The sequence below is a fragment of the Silurus aristotelis genome, assembly GCF_946808225.1.
Source record: "Silurus aristotelis genome assembly, chromosome: 9".
NCBI lineage: Eukaryota > Metazoa > Chordata > Actinopteri > Siluriformes > Siluridae > Silurus > Silurus aristotelis.
This window is the reverse complement of record NC_139582.1, coordinates 8415117-8440116: the sequence shown is the minus strand read 5'-3', so window position 1 is coordinate 8440116 and position 25000 is coordinate 8415117. Positions and strand designations below refer to the sequence as shown.

Here is a 25000-nt window from a genome sequence, read left to right as displayed (position 1 = left end):
TTCTTTTGTAACCAAGCTGGCTGGGTACACTAAAGTATTCAAATGTATTATTTATTTATTTGATCGTTTATTTTAAATACACTATATTGCCTTAAGTTTGCAGGCACCTGGTCATAAGTATGGTATGTCATTTTTGAGCATTGTATTCCACATTTAGTTATCATTTGCTCATATAATTTACTTTACTCTTCTGGGAAGATGTTCCTCTAGATTTTGAAGTGTGCTTGTGGTTATTTGTGTTTCTCAGGTACAAGAGTGTTAGTAAAGTCAGGAACTGATGTAGGTGAGGTGAGGAGGCCTGGGGCGCAGACAGTGTTCCGATTCATCTCAAAGGTGTTAAGTAGAGTTAAGATCAGAACTCTATAGCAGACCACTCAAGATCTTCATCTACAAACCATGTAAACTATATCTTCATGGAGCTTACAATGTGCCCTTGGGCATTGCCATGCAGGAACTGGTTTGGGTTTCCAAGTTCAAGTGAACGCAGAATCTTATTATACCCGATCCAAAGACTTCCTTTGTTTGTGGTAACAATTTGGAGGAGAACAACATATGGTGGGAAAGGTCAGGTCTCCCAAAACCTTTGTCCATATAGTGTGTTTTATATTCATTTAGGTATTATTATATTATATATTATAAATAAATAGTCATATTTATTATTATTATTGTCATTACTATGCAGCCAACTTGTGTCCCCCACTGTTATGTAAATTACAGTAAGTCTACTATTTCCACTCAATGTGTGATATTTGTCTACTAGGTGCACTATTTGTATATATTATGGAGGTTAATTATGCTGTGTTATTTGTGATGTGTGTGCAGAATGTATCAAGTTGTGGCATCAAGAACAATTTCTAATACATGTAAATGTATAAGGTGAATAAATTGATTCTGATTTAGCACACATATAGACAGGCCTTGTTTGTAATCACTACTCACACTATCTTGGGATAATATCTGTCTCATATATTTATCTTCATTAACCGTTCAATTCAGATCGGGGACCAGGGGTGCCAGCAGTTTATCTTGGAGATATAGAGGTCATTTACATTTGCCAGCCACCTACTGGCATGTTTTTGATAGGTGGGAGTGGACTTGAGAATCCCAGAAGAACACATGGAACCATCCACAGATAGTAATTGAGTTTATGATTGAATCAGTATCATGGAGTTGTGAGGTGGCAACATTACATGCTGCACAATTATGCCAATATTAATGATTGGCTGGTTGATTGGTTGGTTGGTTGACTGACTTGTTGGATGATGAATGGATGTTTAGTTTATTGTCTTCTGTTTGCTTTGCTTGTTTGTTTCTTTGATTTTCTGGTGGGTTGGTTCTTGGTTAGATTTTTTTTTTCCTCCTTGGTTGGTTGCGTCTGTGCTTGATTGGTTGATTGCGTATAAAACACAGCTGAAGTTTATTTTCTTGTAATAGTAAAAAAAAAGATTATGCTGCCAGTTGGGAAATCAATAATGCATAATTTCTGTCACTATTTCATAATTCTTGCAATGTTCATGGAATGATGAATGATTACATAATTAGTCATGTATAGCTGTGCTATATCTTATATAGCAATCATTTTCATCTCCATAATAAGATTAAACAGCAGCGTTTAGCTTCCTGCTGCTTCGTTCTGTCAAGCTATATTGATTGCACACATAAGGTGTTTAACAGCGAGAAAGAATATAATTAGTTTATTATGTAATGCGTTTGTTTTTGTTATTGTATAAATATGGTTAAACGATTTTAACAGTCGGTTTTAAAGTGTTAATAATCATCATTATGACATTATGATGATTATTGTATCAGCTCAGTGTCTTTCTCTTCTAACTCACCACTTCTCTTTTTAGATCTGGAGCCTGATGACACCACTTCGTTCTACATCCTGAACGTGGGTCAGCCTCCGGCATTGGTTAACCAGGCCCTAGGTGTCCAGAGGCATGGAGTCCAGCCTCACTCACAGCTCATCTCCACTTCCCCTACATTGCATCCCCTCCACAAACCCTTTGAGCCCAGCTATGAGTCCCCAGGTTCCAAATACCTTCCAAGTGAAGGTGGAGGTGGTGCAGGTAGGCCCCCAAAGGCCTTTGAATGCCCTAGCATCCAGATCACCTCCATCTCCCCAAGCTGCCAGCAAGAGCTCGATGGGACTGAGGCACACCTTAGGTCCAAAGGCGTGGATGGTGACTTCCACGAGCGACCGCTGTCTCGGGACCACCTGTATTTGCCACTGGATCACTCGTACCGTGATTCGTCATTGAGCCCAAGTCCCTGTAGCAGCTTGTCATCACGCAGCTGGTTCTCAGATGCTTCATCGTGTGAGTCCATGTCGCATGTGTATGACGATGTGGATTCAGAGCTGAACGAAGCGGCGGCACGTTTTACACTCGGATCTCCTCTCGCTTCACCGCAGGGTGCCCCACTAGAGGAGCACTGGCAACAGCACCATCACCACCACCATCCGGGTTACGGGCCACCACTCTCCCACCCACACACCCACTCTCTCTCTCCACGTCAATCACCATGCCACTCCCCACGCACCAGCATCACAGATGAAAACTGGCTCAGTCCACGTCCACCTTCACGTCCATCCTCGCGGCCTACATCTCCGTGTGGTAAAAGGCGCCACTCCAGTGCCGAAATCTGCTACTCGGGTTCGCCCCATCACTCCCCCACACCAACCCCGGGCCCCTCGCCGAGAGGCAGCGTCACAGAGGACACCTGGATCGGAAGTCCTGTAGGTATGCCACCCTTCCAGTGCTGCACCCCAGACCCTGACATCCCTTCCAAGACCAGGAAGACGTCACAGGATTGTACCGCTACGCTCCAGACCGGGAAGAATGATCTCAGCCTGGATGATTCAGGAAATGTCTCACCGCTTCGTGATTCCCCGGCTGACGAATCCATGCATGGACTGAAAAAAGATGGAGCTGGGGAGCAATTCCTTTCCGTGCCCTCTCATTTCACTTGGAACAAACCCAAACCAGGGCACACACCTATTTTCAGGTAAAAGAAACCTTACACTCATGACAGATTATAGACACACTCTGCTGTTTCAACTTGCATGCAGAGTGATACATTGATTCTCATTTGCTGATCAAGTATATACAGGAAATGTAAAAAAATACTCTGTAACTTGATGTTCTTGAGCTGCTGCGAGTTGCACTGGAAATCCTGTAATAGTAAATCAGTAATTCACCACTGTCATATTGAGATGTCATGTGTTTCTAAAAGTAAGCGTTGTCTATTAGCTTTGGAGTGGGTTCTGGCAGTTAGACCACAAAGACACTGTGCTTAAACAGCAACCTGTAGCAAAATGTACTGAGAAACTCATATTTGTTATTAGTGCAGGGAATCAGTGCAGGGAAAGGGAGAGAAGTGTGTGAAAGGAAGTGTGACACATTTATTGATTACATGAGAACACAGTAAAATGGAAAGGAAAATTCTGTTCACTTCAATTATTCCTTTAAATGACTAATTCTGTAGTAATCTGTGAGTCTCTGCTTTTGCTGTATGCTTGGGAAATTTTAACCGGTAAGGTCCCAGTTGACTACTAATATTGGTTTGTGTTTCAATTGCATATACCACTTACAACTAGACTTGTGTTTCCCAAAGGGAGTACACAGTGCATGTAAGGAGTTGAAAGTTGTTCTGGATTTGCAAAAAGAAACACTGATGCTTGGCCTCAACACATTTGTCCCGTCAGGTTTTGCAGCCGGATCCTGCGTCTCACGTCGAAACCAAGCGTTTATTGACAGCTTGCTGCTATATTCAGTCATTTAGTATCTATATCGTCGTTAAACGCTTCACAAATCGATCATGTGTGACACAAACATGGGTTTATATCAAAAACAAACCCTGTGGAAACTCGCTCACTCCCACGTTCATTTCCCTGCCGTCAGAGGTGCGGGTTTTATTTTCTCTTAGTGAAGCTAATCCCATCTGTATAAGGCTAATTAGACCAAAAACATCCAGGAGACAAAAAAAAGAAAAAAGATGAAAGATTATGATAAGATAAAAATTTCATTATTGGTACGTCAGCCAAATATAATCCGAATTATTTTTTTAAGCCCTGTTTCTTTGCGTGGGTAGGATATTAAAATCTAAAAAATTTTTATTCAGTTAGATACAGATGTTTAAAAAGTACCTAAAAATCATACTTGAGTAAAGTTGTAAATACTATACTGCAAAACACTTTTACAAGTTAAACGTCACCAATTCCAATATGACTTGAGTAAAAGTCTTAGAGCATCTGATTTGAACCGTACTTGAGAATTTTACCCATATTGAACGTAGGCTCGAAGATGCACTAGTCCTTAACACATGTTAACACCAAAACACGTTAGTGAAAAGCCATAACTGTTGATTTATGGGGGTTTATTGTTAAATCTAATTTTAATTGTTAATCGAAGAAACCTTTTTTGAAAGAATGCTTTTCTACTTTGTCTTTTTTTTGACCGACCCGTTCGATCTTTGTTTTATTCAGGCTGTTGTGAGGATCTTTGTTAATGCAGTGTTGATGTGTACAATTTGATTTGTATTTTAAATCATTTAAGATCAAGTAAGATCAGATATTTAGAGCTGACTGTGATTTAATGCACCTCTTAGTCTCAGAGAGGGACAATATTCCTATTCAACTTCAACAAAAGCTGGTTTTAAAGTGTTTTAAATTTTTCATACACTTTTTGGACTGAAAAAAAAAAGTCGCTCACAGTCAGCAAATACAAGTAGGAGAGTATTGAGCAGTTAACGGAATCCTCAGCAGAGTTGCAAAATGTAATAGTACATTAAATTATAGTGACATAAAAGGAACATATATTGAACCATAAATGTTGTTGAGCAAAGTTGCTTATATCTTTGATATAATGAGTTGTACACCACTGGTTTGCTTTACAAACAAGGCAAAGTTAAAGGTGAGATCTGAAGAATTCAGCACTTTTTGGGATTCTTAAATCTTTTATACTTTTACTCCATGTTGAATAACATTGTATTAGATTAAAATAGTAATGTGAACAAAGTTAGACACAAATATGAACAGGTACATATGTCAAGAGTCATTTTAATGCATGTGCTGCATGCTTTGGCAGTGACTGTGTGTTGTAAAAAGTGCAGTGGGAATGTGAGGGTGTTTGTATGCGTGTGTGTGTGTGTGTGTGTGTGTGTGTGTGTGTGTGTGTGTGCGTGCGTGCGTGCGTGCGTGCGTGCGTGCGTGCGTGCGTGTGTGTGTATACCTGCTGACCTCTATAACCATAAATTGGTGATGAGCCCTTAAAGGTCCTGGCCTCGCACATGCTATTATCTCCTCTCTCTTTCTCTCTTACACACGAACTCTCACTCTGAATCTTCCTTATCCTGCCTCTCTTTCTCTCTCTCTCTCTCTCTCTCTCTCTCTCTCTCTCTCTCTCTCTCTCTCTCTCTCTCTCTCTCTCTCTTTTTCTCTCTCTCTCTCCCTTTCTCTCAAACACACACAGACACACACACACACACACACATTTTTTGCTTTCGCTGTCAGCTCCTCTCCACAAACAGGTTGTGAAAGCTCCAGTCAGGCGAATCTACGCTCTGTGTCTGTTCAGCCTAATCCCATCACAGCTATACTCACATACAACACTGACATGATACATGATCTTGCCATCTGATCCTGCAGCCCCGGCAACCAGACCTGCTCCTACTGTGTGTGTGTGTGTGTGTGTGCGTGTGTGTGTGTGTAAGAGTGAAAAAGACTCTGGAAGCCTGGCTTTCAGAGCAGATGGCTTGTATGGTGCTGTTGGCAGTGAGGCAAACTTCTCTGCGGTGTGGAGACATCTGAGATATCTGGGAATACATGGCTTAGCAGAGCACACCTTTAGATCTTCCACATGCACTCGCTCATCCTGCTGTGTTAATCTCGTCATGTCGAAGCACCACGAGGCTGAAGAATTGCTTGGGGATGGAGGAAAGCTTGTGTTTTGTATAATACAAGGGCTGGATTCAAGAGAAACATGGTGCACTTTGTAGGCCACTGGGCAACCCGTCACACAGTTACTAGCCTAGGATTCCCCTGACATTTAAACCAGCTACAGTTACCATGGCAGACTTCCTCCCCTGGGCCTTCCTCTGAGTGATAGAGGGAGGGAGTGACAGTCTGGGATAGGAGCTGGAGGAAAAGAGAGCTTGAGGAGAAAGAGAGGGAAAAGTGATTCCTTATTTGTGTTGCAAGTAATTTAGTGATACAGAATAGGATTATGAGTTTTTAGAAAATGCTAATAAACTAGTGTGTGAAAAACTCCTATATACAGTAATTATTCTTCAGTGTAACAGCAGACACATAAGTATAAAATATCTGGAAATAAACTGTACATAACTGTTTTTTTTTTGTTTGTTTTTTTTAGATTGTCTTAAATTTTAAATCCCAGCACTGCCAAACAATAAATGTAAATGTAAATATAGGCCATTGAGTGGGCGCTTTTTGTTGCACACTTTTTTGGCCACAAGCTTCCGCATCTTGAAGGCTGCAATCTGATTGGTTCTCTGGATTTCTCTGTATATGCTTTGTGTTCCTGTTTTTTTAAATACCCAGCATAGTCTAGCAGAAATGGCAAGTCACCCATAACGTCTCTTTTCTTTAAGTTAAGCTGCTTATAAGTGCTAATAATGTTTACTGTGCTCCAGTACCAGGGCTGCAAAAACATTCTAAACTAGCACAAGGTCAATAATGTTTTCTTATTGACCAAAAAGTCAGAAACATGTGCCTTTTTTCCCCTTTCCATTTGCCTTACTTCCCCATGTAAATGTCAACCCTCGTGTATTTGCCATCATTCCGTTTTCCGAGACCCTGATGCATTTTTGTGCCAAATTCTGCAATTTTAAAAATATTACAGGAGTAAGTTTAGGCTAATAATTGTGACTGTACTTGTTCTCACATATGTGTGTGTTTTGGCATAAAAGTATCACTTTAGTGAGGTTTAGGCCCGGAGGAAATATGCGGTAAAATATAGCTGGCTTTCGACTCAGCACTCTAATACACAGACTATTACAGCATGCCAAAAGAAAGCATAACACACATTGAGGCCAATACATACAACCTTTTCATCCCTCACACACTCATTCTAAATCAGTTTCACACACCTGCTTCATGCTCGGAGGATTTCTGGTTCAGACAAAGTGAGCTTTGAATTGTAGCGTTTGAATTCCTAAAGACTTAAAGGAAACCGTTAGCCTGCAACAAAAACACACAAACACACACACACACACACACACACACACACACACACACACACATTAATACCGTGCAAAACCTGGCCTACTTGTTTTATCATTTCACATCTACTTAATTATGCTGTGCAATCCTTACACACAGATTTACAGATTCATTTTGAGAGCAGCTACTGAGATGGTTTCTACTCAAAGTATATTTTAGCATACATCTTCTCAGGATGGTGTGATTTAGACACAGATAGTCTCAGCTTGCTCTTTGACTAAGCGATGACCTGCGCCTGTGTGTGCTCATTGTGAAGTTCCAGGCCCTGTGATTCATGCGCTGCTGCTTCACTTTACCCATCCATTACTGTCATTTAGTAGCTGTGTTTTTTGTTTGGGTTTTTTTTGCCCAAAGTGCCTCACATGTAGTTCATACATACGCTTATTTTTCCTGGAATATTACAGCGTTCCTGAAACAACCTGAGGTAATATGCTTCGGTTATGGGCAAGCCCCCTTCTGAGAGTTTTTTTACCAGCAGTCTTTTATTTAGCAGATTAGAACCTTTAAGCGGCGAGCTCCTGCTGTGAGACATGGGATTCGCTGGATAACATCCACTCGATTTAAAAGATTCAAAAGAATGTGTAAATGCCTGTGTTTTATGCCTAAATCCATTTTATGATGGGCTATGATATCACAGATTAGATTTATAGAGGGAAAAAATCTTAGAGGAAATTTCTTTTAGTTTTACAGGAGCATTGAAAGCAAGTTAAATTCAATATCTATCACAATTTGGTCCCATTAATTCAGTTTTTTGGTCAAATTAATACAAGGTCATACTCCTAAATAATGAACGAAGCTTATATTGATATTTTTGAAAGATTTTTTATTTCATTGTGATCAGCTCAAATTTTATTTCACATTTCAATTTTTAGTTATAATTTCATTAAATTTTTTTTTTAATTTAATTTCACTTTTCATGTAATATGTACTTATTTACAGTTTATTGGCAAGATGTGGAAATAGATTTTTGACATTTCTTTGGTCACTTCATAGCCACCATTACAGACGGTTACATGATCGATACATATACATACATACATTTACATACATATTACATACATTTTTACGGAATGAAAAGACTTTACAAATTCAATTTGTTTATTCACTCTTGTTTATTCCACATTTTCATACACACTTTGCCTGAAGATGGTCATGGTGGATTTGACCAGTCAAATAAGAAAAAAACTCTTACTAACTTTAGATGTAACACAAATAAAGAACTGAAAATGAAACCAAAAAGAAATTCTTGGGGGTATTTTTATATTAATCAAGAGTTTCTGAGCCACAAACTGGTTGTACAGGAGTTTTTCAAATCCTGTTAAGAAATTTAAATAACTCCAAAAACAATTATTTCCATGCACGCTCTTCATCTTCATTTTCATTTTGGATGTTGTGTGAATGTGAGAGACCCAGGAGAGCTGTTTGTTTTGAATCTTAACACTTAATCTTCAGCTGTTCAGGGATACAATATATGGACAAAGGTTTGTGGACACCTGATCATAAGATTTGTATGTGCTTTTTGAGGATCAAATTCCACATATAGTCCCCATTTGTTGCTATAATAACCTTTACTCTTCCAGGAATGATTTGTGCTCATTCAGCCACAAGGGTCAGGTACTGATGTAGGTGAGGTGAGAAGGCCTGAGTTTCCAGTTCATCCAAAATGTGTTCAATAGAGTTGAGGTTTGAGACTCTGTAGTAGGCTACTCAAGATCTTTCACTCCAATCCATGTAAAGCATATCTTCATGAAACTAGCTTTGTGTACATGGGAATTATCATGTTGGAACAGGTTTGAGTTTACTACTAGTAGTGAAAGGAAAATTTAATTCAACCTCATCCCCAGACATCCTACAATTGTGCACATTTAACATTTGGGAAGAAGCATATATGGCTGGAAAGGTCAGGTGTCTCAATACCTTTTCCATATATCGGACCACATGTGCCAGCTTTTGCTTCCCACGTGCATCAATGAGCCTTGTTTAACACTGTTCCTACCTTGGAACACTTTTGATAGATATTGACCGATGCAAACCGGGAACAGCCCATAAGAGCTACAGTTTTGGAGATGCTCTGACCCAGTCTTCTAGCCATCACAATTTGGTCCTCATCAAGCTCAATCAAATCCTCACACTTGCCCATTTTTCCTGCTTCTAACACATCAACTTTTAGGATAAAATGTTCACTTGGTGCCTAATATATCCCACCCACTAACAGGTGCCATAATGAAGAGATAATCAGTGTTATTCACTTCAATGGTCATAATGCTATAATGTAATGCCTGGTCAGTATATAAATAAGATCATTGTAAGTCGCTCTGGATAAGTGTGACAGCCATATGCCAAAAATGTAAGATAAATGTAAATGTGTGTGTGTGTGTGTGTGTGTGTGTGTGTGTGTGTGTGTGTGTGTGTGTGTGTGTGTGTGTGTGTGTCTTTAGGACGTCCTCTCTGCCCCCCCTGGACTGGCCCTTGCCGAGTCAGTACAGTCAGTTTGAACTGAAGATCGAGGTGCATCCTAAAGCTCACCACCGGGCACACTACGAGACCGAGGGCAGTCGAGGAGCCGTCAAAGCAGCCTCCGGGGGACACCCTGTCGTCAAGGTGAGTCGTCATGGCAACTGGCCACCTGCCGGCAGTGATGTAAGCGTACGGAGTGTCTAGTTACCTGTTTAATGAGGACAAGTTTGTTTTACAAAGCCTTGCTTTCATGTTGATTTTAAACAAAAGGGAGGCTGTGAGCTCAACCCACCTACCTAACATCACATTATTTTATCACAGTAGGTCAGACTGTAAAGTGCACGTTTATGATGTTGTCCGTGTATCGTGTCATCTCATGCGTCCTCAGATGACTGTGCCTTGCTGAACGAATTAGCACAGCTACTGTAGGGTAGAATGGATAAAGTGGGCATTTCTATGCAAAGCAGTACAAGTGATTTGGATAGATTTGTTTGGGTAGATCACGTGCCACTTTCACAAGACCACTGGGAATGTAGGATGAGGAAGAAAGTCTCTGCACGGTATGCACTGGTCGTATTTCACTCAGTCAGCCACAAAATAAAGCGTTTCGAGACAGAAGCCATCTGTAATTTACTCCCGACAAAAATGGAACATCATTTATACTTTGCATTTAAAATTATATTGAAATGTGTGTTTTGATTTGGAATCACTGCTACTGTATTGTATGATGTCGAAAAAGTGCTTTAAAAACAAAACCAATAATTTTTCTATTACTTTCCCTTAGGTTACTAGTTGTTTATAGCATTTTTCCTTACTATAACTTTTGTACTTCAGGAACCTTTTTTCCATATTATCTTGGCTATTAAAGGTTATTTCACATCTTTTACTTGCACTGAGTTTATGTGACAAAGACCTGATTCCACGATCATTACGTCATTTTTGCTATTTTTGTTTGTTTTGAAAACATGACTCCTTCTTGCATGTTTAAACATGTTTCCTTGCACACTACGGCATCTCTTGTATACTATACACATAAAAATGTAAATATCTAATACAAAAATGTGCATCACAATAACTTTCGCTTGCTTTCCAACACTGGATTTGTAGATTGTACAAGCTAAGTAAAGTAAATTGTTCCCCATAGATTTTATTGTGTTCTTTGATGGTAGCATTACTACATCCTGTGAGGGTAAAGAGCTAGCCAAGACCCAAAGGGACTAAATCAAAGGTTAGGTTAATGTTGGTCTAGTGGGATTACTGTGGACAGCAAGAAACTTAATTATTTAGTTTTTCGACTCTAATCTCAGTTCTTTCATACTGCATCACTCAAAGTTTAATTCAAAGAGACATGAAAACCTAAACCTATAATTTATAAGGAAAAAGAAAAATGATAAAAGGGACAGGTTCAAAAGTGCGATTATTTCAAAGCTCTGATTCAATAAATTAGATCGATTTAGTGTCTGCCAGAGGAGGATAAAACTTGTGTATGTTGTGTAAGTTTGTTAAGTAGCCCCCTTTTTTTTACTGGTTGTTACTGTCTTCTATTTTAAGAGATTTACAGGTAGTCCTCAAGTTACGATGGTTCAATGTACATTTTCTTTTCTGATCTTACGATGACTATCGATGCAAAAAAAAAATTATACATTTATTTACATTTTTGCGCAGCATTTAAATTTTCGTATTATACGTTGGGACACTGCCAGGATGTACCCATATTTGTTACTGCGTTTTTAGACGTTTCAAAGCCAAATTTCAGGTCTTGTCTCTCTCCTTTTTATCGTCGTCACCGGACACCAAAACAGAGCTCGTCCGGCTCCGCCCTCCACTCAAAAAAACTGCCGCTTGTGCACGAATAAATAAAATTGCCAAATAGATATATACTATAAAGTTTATACATTATTAGACTGTAAATGGCTCTGTTTTGCTAAATTATGTACCATAATTTATTTTTTTATTAAGAAATTACAGTATACTACCGCATACTTATTTCCATTCTTTATGACTCCCAGGTAGGGTCGGTTTTGACTTACGATATTTTATGATGGTCTCATCGTAAGTCGGGGACTACCTGTATTTTTAAATATTGTAAGGTTTTAACACTGTAGCTAAACAACAACCACCAATTGTTTAATGTACATCCTTATAATCCTGTGCAACAAATCGTACCAAGAACAAGAAATAGGAAAATTGCAATGGCTGTGAAAATTTATTTTATATTTGTAGTCAGCTATTATAGCTCATTTGCCTAGCACTTTCATTTCGGATTTTGACTTTCAGTTTATGTTTTCTGATTGATTCAGAATCATATTCATCCAGCAGTTTCAATCGTTTGATTGCTGATTTTCAGTTAGTTGTTTAAGTAACTATGTGCATCAGCAACTATTGTAATTGAGCTTAGACTCTACCTATAACTACACTATATGGACACATGACCATAAGATTTATTTGTGCTTTTTGCACATCTCATTTCACAAATTAGTCCCCATTTGCTGATATAATAACAATCACTCTTCTGGGAAGATGTTCCATTAAATTTTTAAGTGTGCTTATGGAGATTTGTGCTTATTTAGCTATAAGGGTTTTAGTAAAGTCAGGTACTGATGTAGGTGAGGAAGCCTGGGGTGCAGTGAGCATTCCAATTCATTCCAAAGCTGTTTAGTAGGGTTGAGTTTAGCACTCTATATCAGGCCACTCAAGATCTTCCACTCCAACCCCTGTAAATCATATCTTTATGAAGCTGGCTATTTGTGCACAGGGGCATTGTCATGCTGGAACAGGTTTGTGTCTACTAGTTCAGGAAAAGGAAACATTTAATGCCATAACATCCACAGACATTAATGCAAGCCTTTACACTTGGTAACAGTTTGGGAAGAACAACATATAGTTGGAAAAGTCAGCTGTCCGAACAATTTTTTGTCCATACAGTGTATTTGGCCAACAATAATGCTTGGTTCAGAGAACTTTGAGGTCAAAACATTTATCGGATAATGATTTAAAATTAGGAGGTCATCAGGATTGTATTGCAGTGATTAAATCAGTTATACTGATACATCATACAAATCTAGAGGCATTCTTTTCCTTCTTTTCAAGATCTCAACAAATATGTTGTGATATATAAGATGACAAATATGAAATGATAACAAATATGAAATGATATATAAGATGTATCTGTGCTTAAATCCGGTCTTTTAAGGGCTTGTTAAAATATCGACACATCAAATGTTAAGAACAGTTGTTCCTTATTAATAACCTCACACGCAGTCACACACACTGGTTAATGCCACAGCTAAAGTCTTATCTAAGTCACATTCTTTCATCTGCCGTCTAGTTAATCGAGTTTTTTTTATGAGGCGCTCTCCTGTTCCCCACATCAGACGTCTGCTGTGCTGGATGTGGAGTATTTGGTTTGTCCTCACATTGTAGGCTGTGTGAGTGTGTGTTCACGTTCGACTGTGCTCTTTGAGTACTTTGAAGAGGCAGTCCATAATTACATAAATGCTTTTCCCACTTCCTTTTCCACCATGATTGAGGATGCATAATTCCAGCTTAGTCTATAGTGGTTAGATTTAGAGCTGTTTAGCAATAAGCCACACACCACCTGCTCTCAGCCAAGGCCATGTCATTGTTGAGTTCATGGAGTTTTCTCTATTATAGTTAAAGCTACAGAGCATAGAAATTTTTGTTAAAAATTGAAAAAATAAACATTAGTGAATAATGGGGGAAATCTTATGATGACTATAGCGATATAACAAAACAGTAAATATATATATATACATTTTTGCACAAAAGGGAAACGTAGCAGCATATGCCGGGATATACGCATCGCCCACCTTGTAAGATGCCTTACTTTCTCCGGCAGTTAACAGAGTTCAGTTGTCTCGCTGTTAGTGTGTGTATTTTTATTTTGTGTTTTAGGTGTTTTAAAGCACAATTTTAGCTCTTGTCTCTTCTTTTTATCACCGCCACCAGACACTGAAACAAAGCGGACTAATTAGCTGCAGGTGTGCTCCACATGGCATGGTTTCATCAGCTTTGCCCTTCACTTGCTAACCGGTGCTCAACAAAGTGCCTGCTGCCACATGCGCACCCATTTTATATATATATATATATATATATATATATATATATATATATATATATATATATATATATATATATATATATATATATAAAACAAAGTAAAATGTTAATACAGTACAGTACTGTATAAATAAAATAGCATTTTTGGGGTGGCGCCCGTTTATCGCAATTTTTTTATTGCGGCTGGTTTTGGAACTCCTGGGTACGCTAAGCCATGTCTCGACTTACGATATTTTCAAGTTATGATAGGGTCATGGGAACGCAGCTCTAACACAAGTCGAGGACTACCTGTACCTTTAACAACTAGTGCCAGTGTTAGACATGGCTTAAAGTAAATAACTATGATTAAATATTCTTCAAAAGTCTTTATAAACCAGGTAATAAAGTTTGAATGCTACAGAGTGTTCTGGGAGTAGACAGTGTTTTATGTTTTTTAGATTTTAGAATTTACTTGAAATATGCTGAATGTGCAGAACAAATGGTGTGTGTGTGTGTGTGTGTGTGTGTGTGTGTGTGTGTGTGTGTGTGTGTCCTTCTCTGTGAACGTACTGTACTGTTGTGAATATATCAGCCTGCATTGCCACTGATTGTGTGTTCAAAATGAAATGTTATCAGGGCCAAAAAGTTGATAGTGAAACTAATTAGACTTTAATGAGGCGAAGTGCTTATCCTGTTTCTTGTCATTTTGATGTGTCTCATTGTGCAAAGCTTTGTTTCAACCACTAACAAATGAAACCACATTTTGCTTGGATACAAACTAAGACCGAACTGAGGACGGTTCACACCAGTGTAGGTATAAAGCCTGCCTGAGATACTGACCATCCCAATTCGCTTGCTTCTTTCCAAGTAATATGGGTGTGTCGCATCATTACGATATATGTTTGTGTGTATGTACAAGTGTGTGTTTGTTGTTTGCGAACGGCAATGTTTGTGTTTACTAAACACCCCTTGGCATGCTCTGTGTTCTTTGTTTGCCCACCTCGTCGGCTGGCTCTCTCTGTTCGGCTGGCCTGAGAGCTAGAGCAGTGTTATTATAAAAACAGCAATACGTCGATGGCGCCCAGGATAAACACGACCTCGCAGCAGGATGTGCTGTTAGCCGGTCGATGGCGTTGCTGTGACCTGATGATGGAATTGAGCTGAAATTGCAGAGAGAGATGGCCTTCATGATGATTTCAAGCTGTGTGAGTGTTTTGAAGGTGTGAGGTCATCCTACAACATCACCTCCATCTGGCTTCTGTGTGTGGGGTTTTAATGCACATACAAGCAAATTATTATTTTTTTTATTTTATAGTATACTAAATTATACCAAACTTCATATTAATTATAATATGAATATATAATATGATGATGATCATATAATATGAATGCATGATCTAATCCTGAAATGGCAGTTCAAATAATAAGATAATATTTTAAAAGAATTATTAAGTTACAACCTTTTATTTATATTTTCCAACAAGGACAGTCATTATATCAGTTGTTCTGTGCAGGCAGAATTCAAAACAAGATCCTCCTGTGATTGTTATATTTCCTGTTGTCTTCTTGTTTTTTAGTTCATTACCTCAAGGAGATCTAAACTGGCAGAGTCCAGCTGTATTAGAACAGAGCAGGGATTTTTACCTCAAATGGCTGTTCAGTGTTGGATACATTTGTCTTTTTCAACCCTCAGTCTGCTTGCATTCCTCCATTCCTTGTTGTGACATGCTCTCGACTACAGTTGTAATCTTCAACTTCTGTGCAGCCCGAATCAGGGGGGGTGGGGGGGGGAGAGCGAGAGAGAGAGAGAGAGAGAGAGAGAGAGAGAGAAAGAGAGAGAGAGTGATCTGCCCCAGTTGGCACAAGTCTATGTGTGGGAAAGTGTGTACGTTTACTCCAGGCTGTGAAGCGGCGTGCACTTCGTGTATCCGCACATCTCAAGTTAATGAATGTGTGTGTGTGTGTGTGTGTGTGTGTGTGTGTGTGTGTGTGTGTGTGTGTGTGTGTGTGTACTGTATACAGAGTCGTTGTGCAGCTTTGGATTATTAGCATCTCGAAGGTGATTGAATAACCGGCACACTCGGGTCACAGGGTTATTGCTTGAGAACGTCCGAAAAATTCACAAATAAAATTAGTGCAGGAATAGCTTAAAGTTACAACTCATTACACACACATACTCTCTCTCTCACACACACTTTTTATTAGAGTGCACTGGTTAATGAGTAAGGCGCAGGAGAGACAGCTCAGTAGTCAGTAGGAGGCAAAACGGTGGGTTTACACTACTGCAGATAGATTTGTTATAAACACCTGAACCCTCTTGAGTCATATTTTTACTGGTTTAAATTCTGGGAAACTCTCCATGTGACCCTTCTATGAAGTCAGTTTTGAAGAACTGTGACCGCTTAGGGCGTCCGTTTAAAAAAAAAAAAAAAAATTGCTACCCATATTATTACTACAGCACACTCCCATTCAAATCTCTTCAGACTAAACAATCAACAGTAGTAATTAGCACGTCTTCCCAAATCAGACTGATTCCAGTCAAATAAATGAGTCCTGTTTAAATCCAGATAAAGTGCAGTGCAAGTCAGATTCTGATGCCTGAAGATGAGCACCTGTGTCTGTTTTGTGTTTCCATGAAGGAACTGCAGTAACAGTACTAATAACTTGGTACAAATTCCTTAGAGAGAAAAAGAGAAAAAAGAAATTCTGATTTCTTTAATTTATTGTCTATAAAATTCAATTTAGTATTTTGAAAAATGCATAATTAATGTTAATTAATAGCAAACATTTAACAAATAAATGTTTATTTAATTGTAACATATATACATGTAATTAATAGTAACATCTATATCAGCTAGTTTGTATTTAAATAAAATATTAATTAAATATCATTATATACCTTGTGTGTCCAAACTTTTGGTCTGTACTGTATATATATTATATATCCAGTACAGACCAAACGTTTATATATATATTATATATCCAGTACAGACCAAACGTTTATATATATATTATATATACAGAACAGACCAAAAGTTTGGACACACCAGCTCATTCAAAGAGTTTTCTTTATTTTCATGACTATGAAAATTGTAGATTCACACTAACTAACTTTCTTTTCGGCTTCTCCCGTTAGGGGTCGCCACAGCGGATCCTCCGCACGTTTGATTTGGCACATGTTTTACGCTGGATGCCCTTCCTAACGCAACCCTCCCCAATTTATCCGGGCTTGGGACCGGCACTAAGAGTGGCTGGGGATGGTTCCCTGACCGGGGATCGAACCCGGGTCGCAGCGGTGGGAGCGCTGCATCTTAACCACTAGACCACCAGGGGACCTAAAGGCATCAAAACTATGAATTAATACATGTGGAATTATATACATAACCAAAAAGTGAACTGAAAATATGTCATATTGTAGGTTTTTCAAAGTAGGCATCAAGAGAATGCCAAGAGTGTGCAAAGCAGTAATCTAAGAAAAAGGTGGCTACTTTGAAGAACCTACAATATGACATCTTTTCAGTTGTTTCACACTTTTTTGTTATGTATATAATTCCACATGTGTTAATTCATAGTTTTGATGCCTTCAGTGTGAATCTACAATTTTCATAGTCAAAATAATGATATTTATATATTATTGTATATTATAACAGCAAATGTGGACTAAATGTGGAATGGGATGTTTAAAAATCAAATATAAATCTTAAGATCAGATGTTGACAAACTTTTGTCTATATATTGTGTGTAAACTTATTATTATCAGAGCTTGGATATATCGTTATATCTGCAATATCTAAAATTAAAACAATTGTGTGCCTTTAACTTTGCGGACAGAGATTGTAAAAGAACCACATATGATTGGAAATTCAGTCCTTTTCAATACTTTTGTCCATATAGTGTATATCTTACTACAAGTGCATTGTTTACTGCAAAAAGTATATCTTATCAAGTGAAAACCTTGAAGTTTGTTTTTAGACATGCCAAGCTAGAAGTCAACAGAACAACAAAACTTTCAAAACAAGGATGAATTATATCTAATAGAACTGATTAATTACTCAGATTTCCTTTTGACTGTTGACTATTTTCTGTAATAAGTGTTTTATTCATCTTACATTGCCATGGATCAGAATAGCTTAATTGATGTAAGAACATGTCATACTTTTTATCCATTTGCTGTTACATTTAATGTGTGTAACATCCATGAGTTCCTGTAATCAGGAACTATACACTCAGCAACCTCTCTCTCATCAGGCCTCAGCTTATTTGGTTTAATAACAATCCAAATGAACAGAGCTGCTACAGTAGAAAATTGTTTAAAACCTCTAACAAATTTGAAATGAGGATTGTACAGTGCTTTGATATATTGGAAAATACCATCTGACATAAAGTGTAGCATGGAGTTTTATATTAACCACAACCACAGATCACACACAGCCACTTTACTATTGTAAAGTCTACAAATGTCCATAGATGGTTCCATGTGCTATTTTGTGGACTATTTTGACAAAATTATAGAAAATGAAAGAGCAGGCATAAAAGAAGGCTCATAAAATGAGATCATAAAAGCTGGAGAAACGTGGGATACATGCAGAGTTGAAATCCATATGTAAAGCTGCCATAACAGCAGCCGCAGGAGTGTGTCATACAGTAGCCAGACAAACACGAGCGAAACAAAATGACACTGTTTACTTTGAGTGTTTGGACTGGTCTGATTCACAGGACAGATCGAGGAGGAATGCTTCATATCGACCTACACTCACCCTACCTCTCTCTCTCTTTCTTACTCTCTCTCACTCTCTCTCACTCATTCTGTGCTCAAGGGCTAACGTTACAGGGGGCAAACCATAATCAGCAAACCTGTTGCTAAGAGACATGTAAGTCCCTAGCCCATCTGGCTTAGGCATCCCTGTGTGTGCGCACACATAATTAAGCCAGTTAAAAACACACAGACGCTCAAAGGCAGCCAGCATCAATGCGCGCACACACACACACACACACACACACACACACACACACACATACACACACACAAAACACACACACATATTAACCATAGTGGTTGCGGTGTTCACCAGTCACAAATGCAAGTATTCATGGTTTATATATTAGCAAAACATACATGACATTTGTGTGTGTGTGTGTGTGTGTGTGTGTGTGTGTGTGTGTGTGTGTGTGTGTGTGTGTGTGTGTGTGTGTGCACAGAAGCGTAGTTTTCTAGTCAGCCATCTTGTTATTATTGGCAAATTGTTATGTCATGACAGGAAATAGGAAGTAAACTCCCTCTTAAACCCCACAACTAGAAACTTAAGACCTATTTTCCTATTTCAAGACGCAGGTCTTTCCTATTAAATGTGCAGTCTGCAGTTTTGATGTATGCCTCTAAACCAACAATCAAATGACCATTTAGTATCAATTATTGTTGCTATTTTCTTTCATTTCTTTTCTTTTATTTGCTTTGTTTCTGGCTACCTCATGTTTTTTCAACCTGTGAAATAAGCTCCACCTTCACGAGTTCAGAGCTGCCCAAATCCATAGATCTCTGCTCCCCTTTTCCTTAAAAAGAACCCATGAGATGGTATTTTTTACATCCAAAAAATTGGCAAACAGATACACTGTACTCTGTAGTCGTATGAGGAGGTGGTAGTTTAGAGGTTAATCATTGGACTTTGGACCTGAAGGTTGTGAGTTCAAATCCCAGCCACACCAAGCTCAATCCTTGATGCTCAATTGTATGAATGAGATAGCTGTAAGTCACTCTGAATAAGGAAGTATGCTGTAAATGTCTTATATGGTAGGTTTTTGCACCAAATTGTTCTCTGTAGTGTTAATGTAGTAATTCACAAAGTATTGATATGTGTATAAGAGTGTATTTAACACAAGGTGTTAGAAGCTAGAGGTGCATCAATGAGCCTTAGCCACCCATTACCCTGTCTCTGGTTCATCACTGTTCCTTCCTTGGACCACTTTTGATAGATATTGATCACTTCAGACAAGGAACAGCCCACAAGAGAGCAATTGTGGAGATGTTTTGACCCAATATTGTTCTCTTGCTGCTTAATATATCCCCACCCACTAACAGGTGCAATGAGGAAGAGATGTTATACCAGTGTTATTTACTCACCAGTCATAATAGTATAATGTCATAATGTTATGCCTGTTCTATTTTTGCAAACACCTGATTGCTGATACGTTGATATGTGGTTCTGCTCCATCAAAGTTGAAGCACAAACTTTATAAAATGTCTTTGTAGGATGTAAAATTACAATTTCCCTTCACTGGACTACAAGGCCCACATAATTCCAGCATAGCCTATGTGTCCTGCACTGAACCCAAGCTGCAATGAATACCTTTAGGATAAACTGTAAAACTGACTGAACCCCAGACTTCTTCACAACAACATCAGTACCTGATACTACTAATGTTCTTGTAGCTGAAGAAGTCCCTGCAGCTACACCCCAAAATCTAATGAAAAGCCTGTTCATAACCTCACAAACATTTGACCATGGAGAGTACAATATGTTATAAAATATTAAAACAGCAGCATGGTGGCACAGTACGTAGTATTGGCTCCTCACAGCTCCAGTGTCCCATGTTTCATCATGTGCTCAAGTTACTGAAGACAAAAACTCTACAGTAGGCAGATTGACTACGCTAAATTGCTTCTAGGTGTGAACATAGTGTATGGTGTCTTGTGATGGACTGGTGTCTCATCCAGGGTGTATTCCCACCTCACACGTATTGTTCCTGGAATAGACTTCAGGATAAAGCATAAATTAAATTAAATAAGGCATATTCTAAAGATGAACGAAAATATGGGTTATAATTGTTCAAATAAAACAGTCTTCTCTCAAATGGGTCCTGTTTTTTGCTCAACATCCAAAGACTTTACAAAAATAGTTTTCGTTTCACACCTGTGCAAATATACATCATTTGTAAAGCTAGGCCATTTTCACTGTTTATAGTTTAACAGTGATAGTAAGGTGGTTGGAGAGAATGACAGTGGGTGTGCCTGTGTTTTTATTGCACCTGGAATTCAGATGCAGGTGCTATGGCAACATAATCCAACATCTTGCACACTATATTTGATTTGACTGGTGCACATTGTTGACAACGAAAATGCGACTGCAAACAATATGTTCATCTGGGCGTGGTAGCGTCATGCTGGAAGTGAATCATATAAAGTTTACCGAGTGCCAATTACACAAAATGCAAACATTTAAACATTGTGATTGGATTTTGACTGTTTCTAAAATAATACCACAATGGGAAATTCAGTCGTGGACACTGACACCAATGAACGAACGCTTTCTAATTAAAAAAAAAATTGGTCGTTTAATTTTTAAGCTTAGCTTGGAATCTCTTACATTCTCAAACTCAAGTGGAGATACAATTCCAATTAAAAAAGAATGGGAGAAAGAAAAAACTAAAATAAAACCAAGGTCAGAGTGTCAGTTATGCATGTCACGTCCTCTGCATCTTTACAAGGCAGCCTGGTGTTGGATAACAGCATGAAATCCAAGATGGCCGACACCGTCCTGAATGGTATTAAGTTACTGTTTTAGAACGAGTTCGACATTGTTGTTGAGCTTGCAAAAGAGACTTCACGTGCTTGTGCAACAGGTCAACACTGACTTGTGTGTCATGGCTAATTGTGCTGTCGTAACGCTAGCTCTGTTTTATTCAAATCATAAAATCCTAACTTCACCCACATCGTTTTGTTTAGAGTAATGAACACCGAATATAATTTTTTCTTAATGTGGCATAAAGCATATCAATTTGGCTTTCATGGAAGCTGGTTTTACATATTCTTGAGCATTGTTTGCCAATCTTATACATTATGACTTGTTTAAATTAATAAAGCTTTTTTTTTTTGTTTACTGTTGATATCATGAGCAGCCATGTTGTATCGAGGCCACTTGCTGAACTCAACGATCTCCAGACTCTGACTAGGAATTCCATTGTGTTTGTTTTTCCAGGTCTGAGGACAGAAATTCTGTCACAAAATTTGCAGTGTTTGCAAATATGCAGTATATATATATTTTTTTTAATCCCCGTGTATTTTTGTCCCGTTATCATCCAACGTTTTTGGTGCTAGTCGGTTTTTTCCTGATAATGAAGATAAGCAGGTGAAGATGTGAATTGTGTTTTTGCCCGCACTGTCGCACACTGACATCATGAACTTTTCATATAGCAACGCAACCTGACAGCAAACAGAAACACAGCTCGAATTTCACACATTGATGCATTTTACACTGCCAGAGGGGCTGCTCTGTCAGATTTAGCATTAGCTTATTGATTTCAGTGTATTCGACATAATTACTCATTCAACTGATTCAAACTTTGTAGTGCTTTGTAGGTATTTTTACATTTCACCAAAATAGATTATCTGATTTAACATTTGTTTTAAGAGTTTGTTCTGTGACCCAACTGTGTTATTTGTGTGTGGCTGTGTGTTAGTGTGTGAGAGAGAAATGCATTGCACCATCGTTTGCAGCCCAAGGGTGTGTTTAGTGTGGACCTCATGCAGGCAGAGCTGGAGTTAACCAGAGGACACACTGCTGATGGGGAGCAGGGAAGACCTTATACAGTACATTACAGTAAAATACTGTGTGTGTGTGTGTGTGTGTGTGTGTGTGTGTGTGTGTGTGTGTGTGTGTGTGTGTGTATGTGTATGTGTGTATGTGTGTATGTGTGTGTGTATGTGTGTGTGTTGACCTTGTTTAGCCAAATAGTTGCCTAAATGGTCTCTTTGTCTATCTGTCTTTTTCCATCTTTTTTACTTACATGTACACACACACACACACACACACACACTATAAACACTAAAGTGCTGAACAAACTTTTCTCCAGTGTCCAGTACAGACTGTTAGACACAAGGCAGCACAAGGCCACACTGTGTGTGTGTGTGTGTGTGTGTGTGTGTGTGTGTGTGTGTGTGTGTGTGTGTGTGTGTGTGTGTGTGTGTGTGTGTGTGTGTGACACTTTTCACCCTATGTGGATATTTTACTCACACAGAAAGCTACAAAATCATTAAAATAATGACATAAGTGGAGGGTTCTAACAAAGATAGTAAAACAAAAGTGTGTGTGTATGTGTCTGCACATGTGCCCGTGTGTGTGTGACCTTGGGTGTGTAACTGCCCCTCCCTCTTGGGCACATGAATACACGCAAATTCTCACTCACACATGCACACACACGTACCGGCTGGCCTTTGGCATAGCAACCAAAGAGCAATACAGGAAAACAATCAGAGAGAGAGAGAGAGAGAGAGAGAGAGAGAGAGAGAGTGTGAGAGAGAGAGAGAGAGAGAGAGAGAGAGAGAGAGAGAGAGAGAGAGAGAGAGAGAGAGAGAGAGAGAATGAATGGTGAACCTCAGGTTTAATGGCTGTACTGTATATAAGAGCCATGATGAGACACAGAACTTTCGATCGGAGCAGCAAGAAAGTATTCCTATTATCCAACACACATCCACAAGCCCTCGTCTGTGTGCGGCGGCCCCTCGGTGCAGTCCCTCATTCTATCTGAGGCTTTCATTCTCACCGTCTATTAGTGGAGCTGAGCAGCGAACATGCAGCACACACCAGACTCCTTTATTTAGCCTTCAGAATGTAACGCTAGCCAAAGGTGCTATTTCTGCCTCAGTTAACATTGTCCAACAGCGGGACATGTGACAGCTCTAATGTCACCAGATTTAACACAACCTGGGACAGGGTGAGGACGAGAAGAAGGAGTTTCGGGATGATTTCATGCGGGGGCTACATTCGTACAAACCCGCTCATTGCGTGCACGAGCATAGTGATGTGTTTGAATGTGTCAGTATTCTATATAGCTCTGGATCTTTAATCTTTTTTATTTATATCTATAAATCTATATATCTTTAAAAAGAATTAAATCTATAGCTAATCCAGAGCACTTCCAGAAGTGCTTTATCTCCATCATAAATATATCCTCATGCTAGTTTAAAAGGTAAATGTTGAAGAAATCCTCTTAGGAAGGTGTGTAGCAATAAGCAGGAGGATATACCTGTAACTTTTCAGCTGTTAGACCCTTACAGCATAGACTTTTTAATAAGACATTTCACTAGATTCACTATCTGGACATGGATATGATGTGTATTTGCTTTTCAAAACATCACAGTCCACATTATATAATAACCACCGGTCTTCTTGAAAGATGTTCCACTAGATTTTTGGAGTGTGCTTAGGGAGATTTGTGCTCAATTAGCCAACAGGGGCGTCAGTAAACTCAAGTACTGATGTAGTGTGAGGAGACCTGGGGGGCAGTCAGCATTCCAATTCATCTCAAAGGTCTTCAGCATGGTTGAGGTTAAAAGACCTTCCTTGCATAAAGATTAATGAATTTTACACCATGATTACATATTTGTGTTAGTTAAAATCCCAGCAGAATCTAAAGGGTGTTTTATGCCTGTCATGAAATTCTTCCTTCGCGTATCCCAGTGATGTTAGCAAGCGTGGGGCAGAACGCAGAGTCAGCCATGATACAGCACCCCTGGAGCACAGATTAAGGGCCTTGCTCAGGGGCCCAAGAGTGGCAGCTTTAGGTAGCTACTAAGATACCACTTTTTGTATATAATGTAGTATTTTAATATACCATTAAGATGTCAGAGCTTAGGCTTAAGCCTAACACTGTGTGATTTTGGCCATGATTTGGTCGACTAAGACACATTATAAAAATCCTTCGATTTGGCACATGTTTTTACGCTGGATGCTCTTCCTAACGCAACCCTCCACATTTATCCAGGCTTGGGACCTGCACTAAGAGTGCACTGGCTTGTGCAACTCTAATGGCTGGGTTTTTATCACTTTCAGATAATACTTAATACTTAATACTTTTTCCAGTATCAACATCAACATTGTTTTCTGAGAATTATTTTGAAAAATTTAATATAGTTGACGGTTTAAACTTATTAAATCTTTGGAGTCGGCCACACCGTTAACGGCTCTTTAAGAAGTCCTAAAAAACATGAACAGCGTTCCATTTGAAGGCAATATGTCCTGACATCGCATCGCATCGAATCATTCCGACCATATACCAATTACTGGAGTTTAATTTACAGTGAAAATAAAAGCACATGTAAATGTTAAAAGATTCCTAAATGTATTTGTTTTGCTGTGTAGATACTTTTATATCTAATACAGTCAAAGTCAATGTGAAAGTGAACTTTATTCTCATTCAGCCAAGCAGCAATGTGCAAAGCAGAACGAAATTGCGTTTCTCCAAGGGCTC

At 38.8% G+C, this 25000-nt stretch overlaps 1 protein-coding gene across 3 annotated transcripts in view; it reads left to right on the top strand.

The window, feature by feature from the left end:
* The window catches only part of nfatc3a (nuclear factor of activated T cells 3a), an 83221-nt gene that overhangs the window by 22984 nt on the left and 35237 nt on the right, over positions 1-25000 (top strand). For all 3 annotated transcript variants that reach the window (XM_083550219.1, XM_083550220.1, XM_083550221.1), the window contains 2 exons: positions 1851-3006; positions 9679-9841. In XM_083550219.1, the coding sequence (XP_083406345.1) occupies positions 1851-3006; positions 9679-9841 (1319 nt within the window). The remainder of the gene's footprint in view (positions 1-1850; positions 3007-9678; positions 9842-25000) is intronic.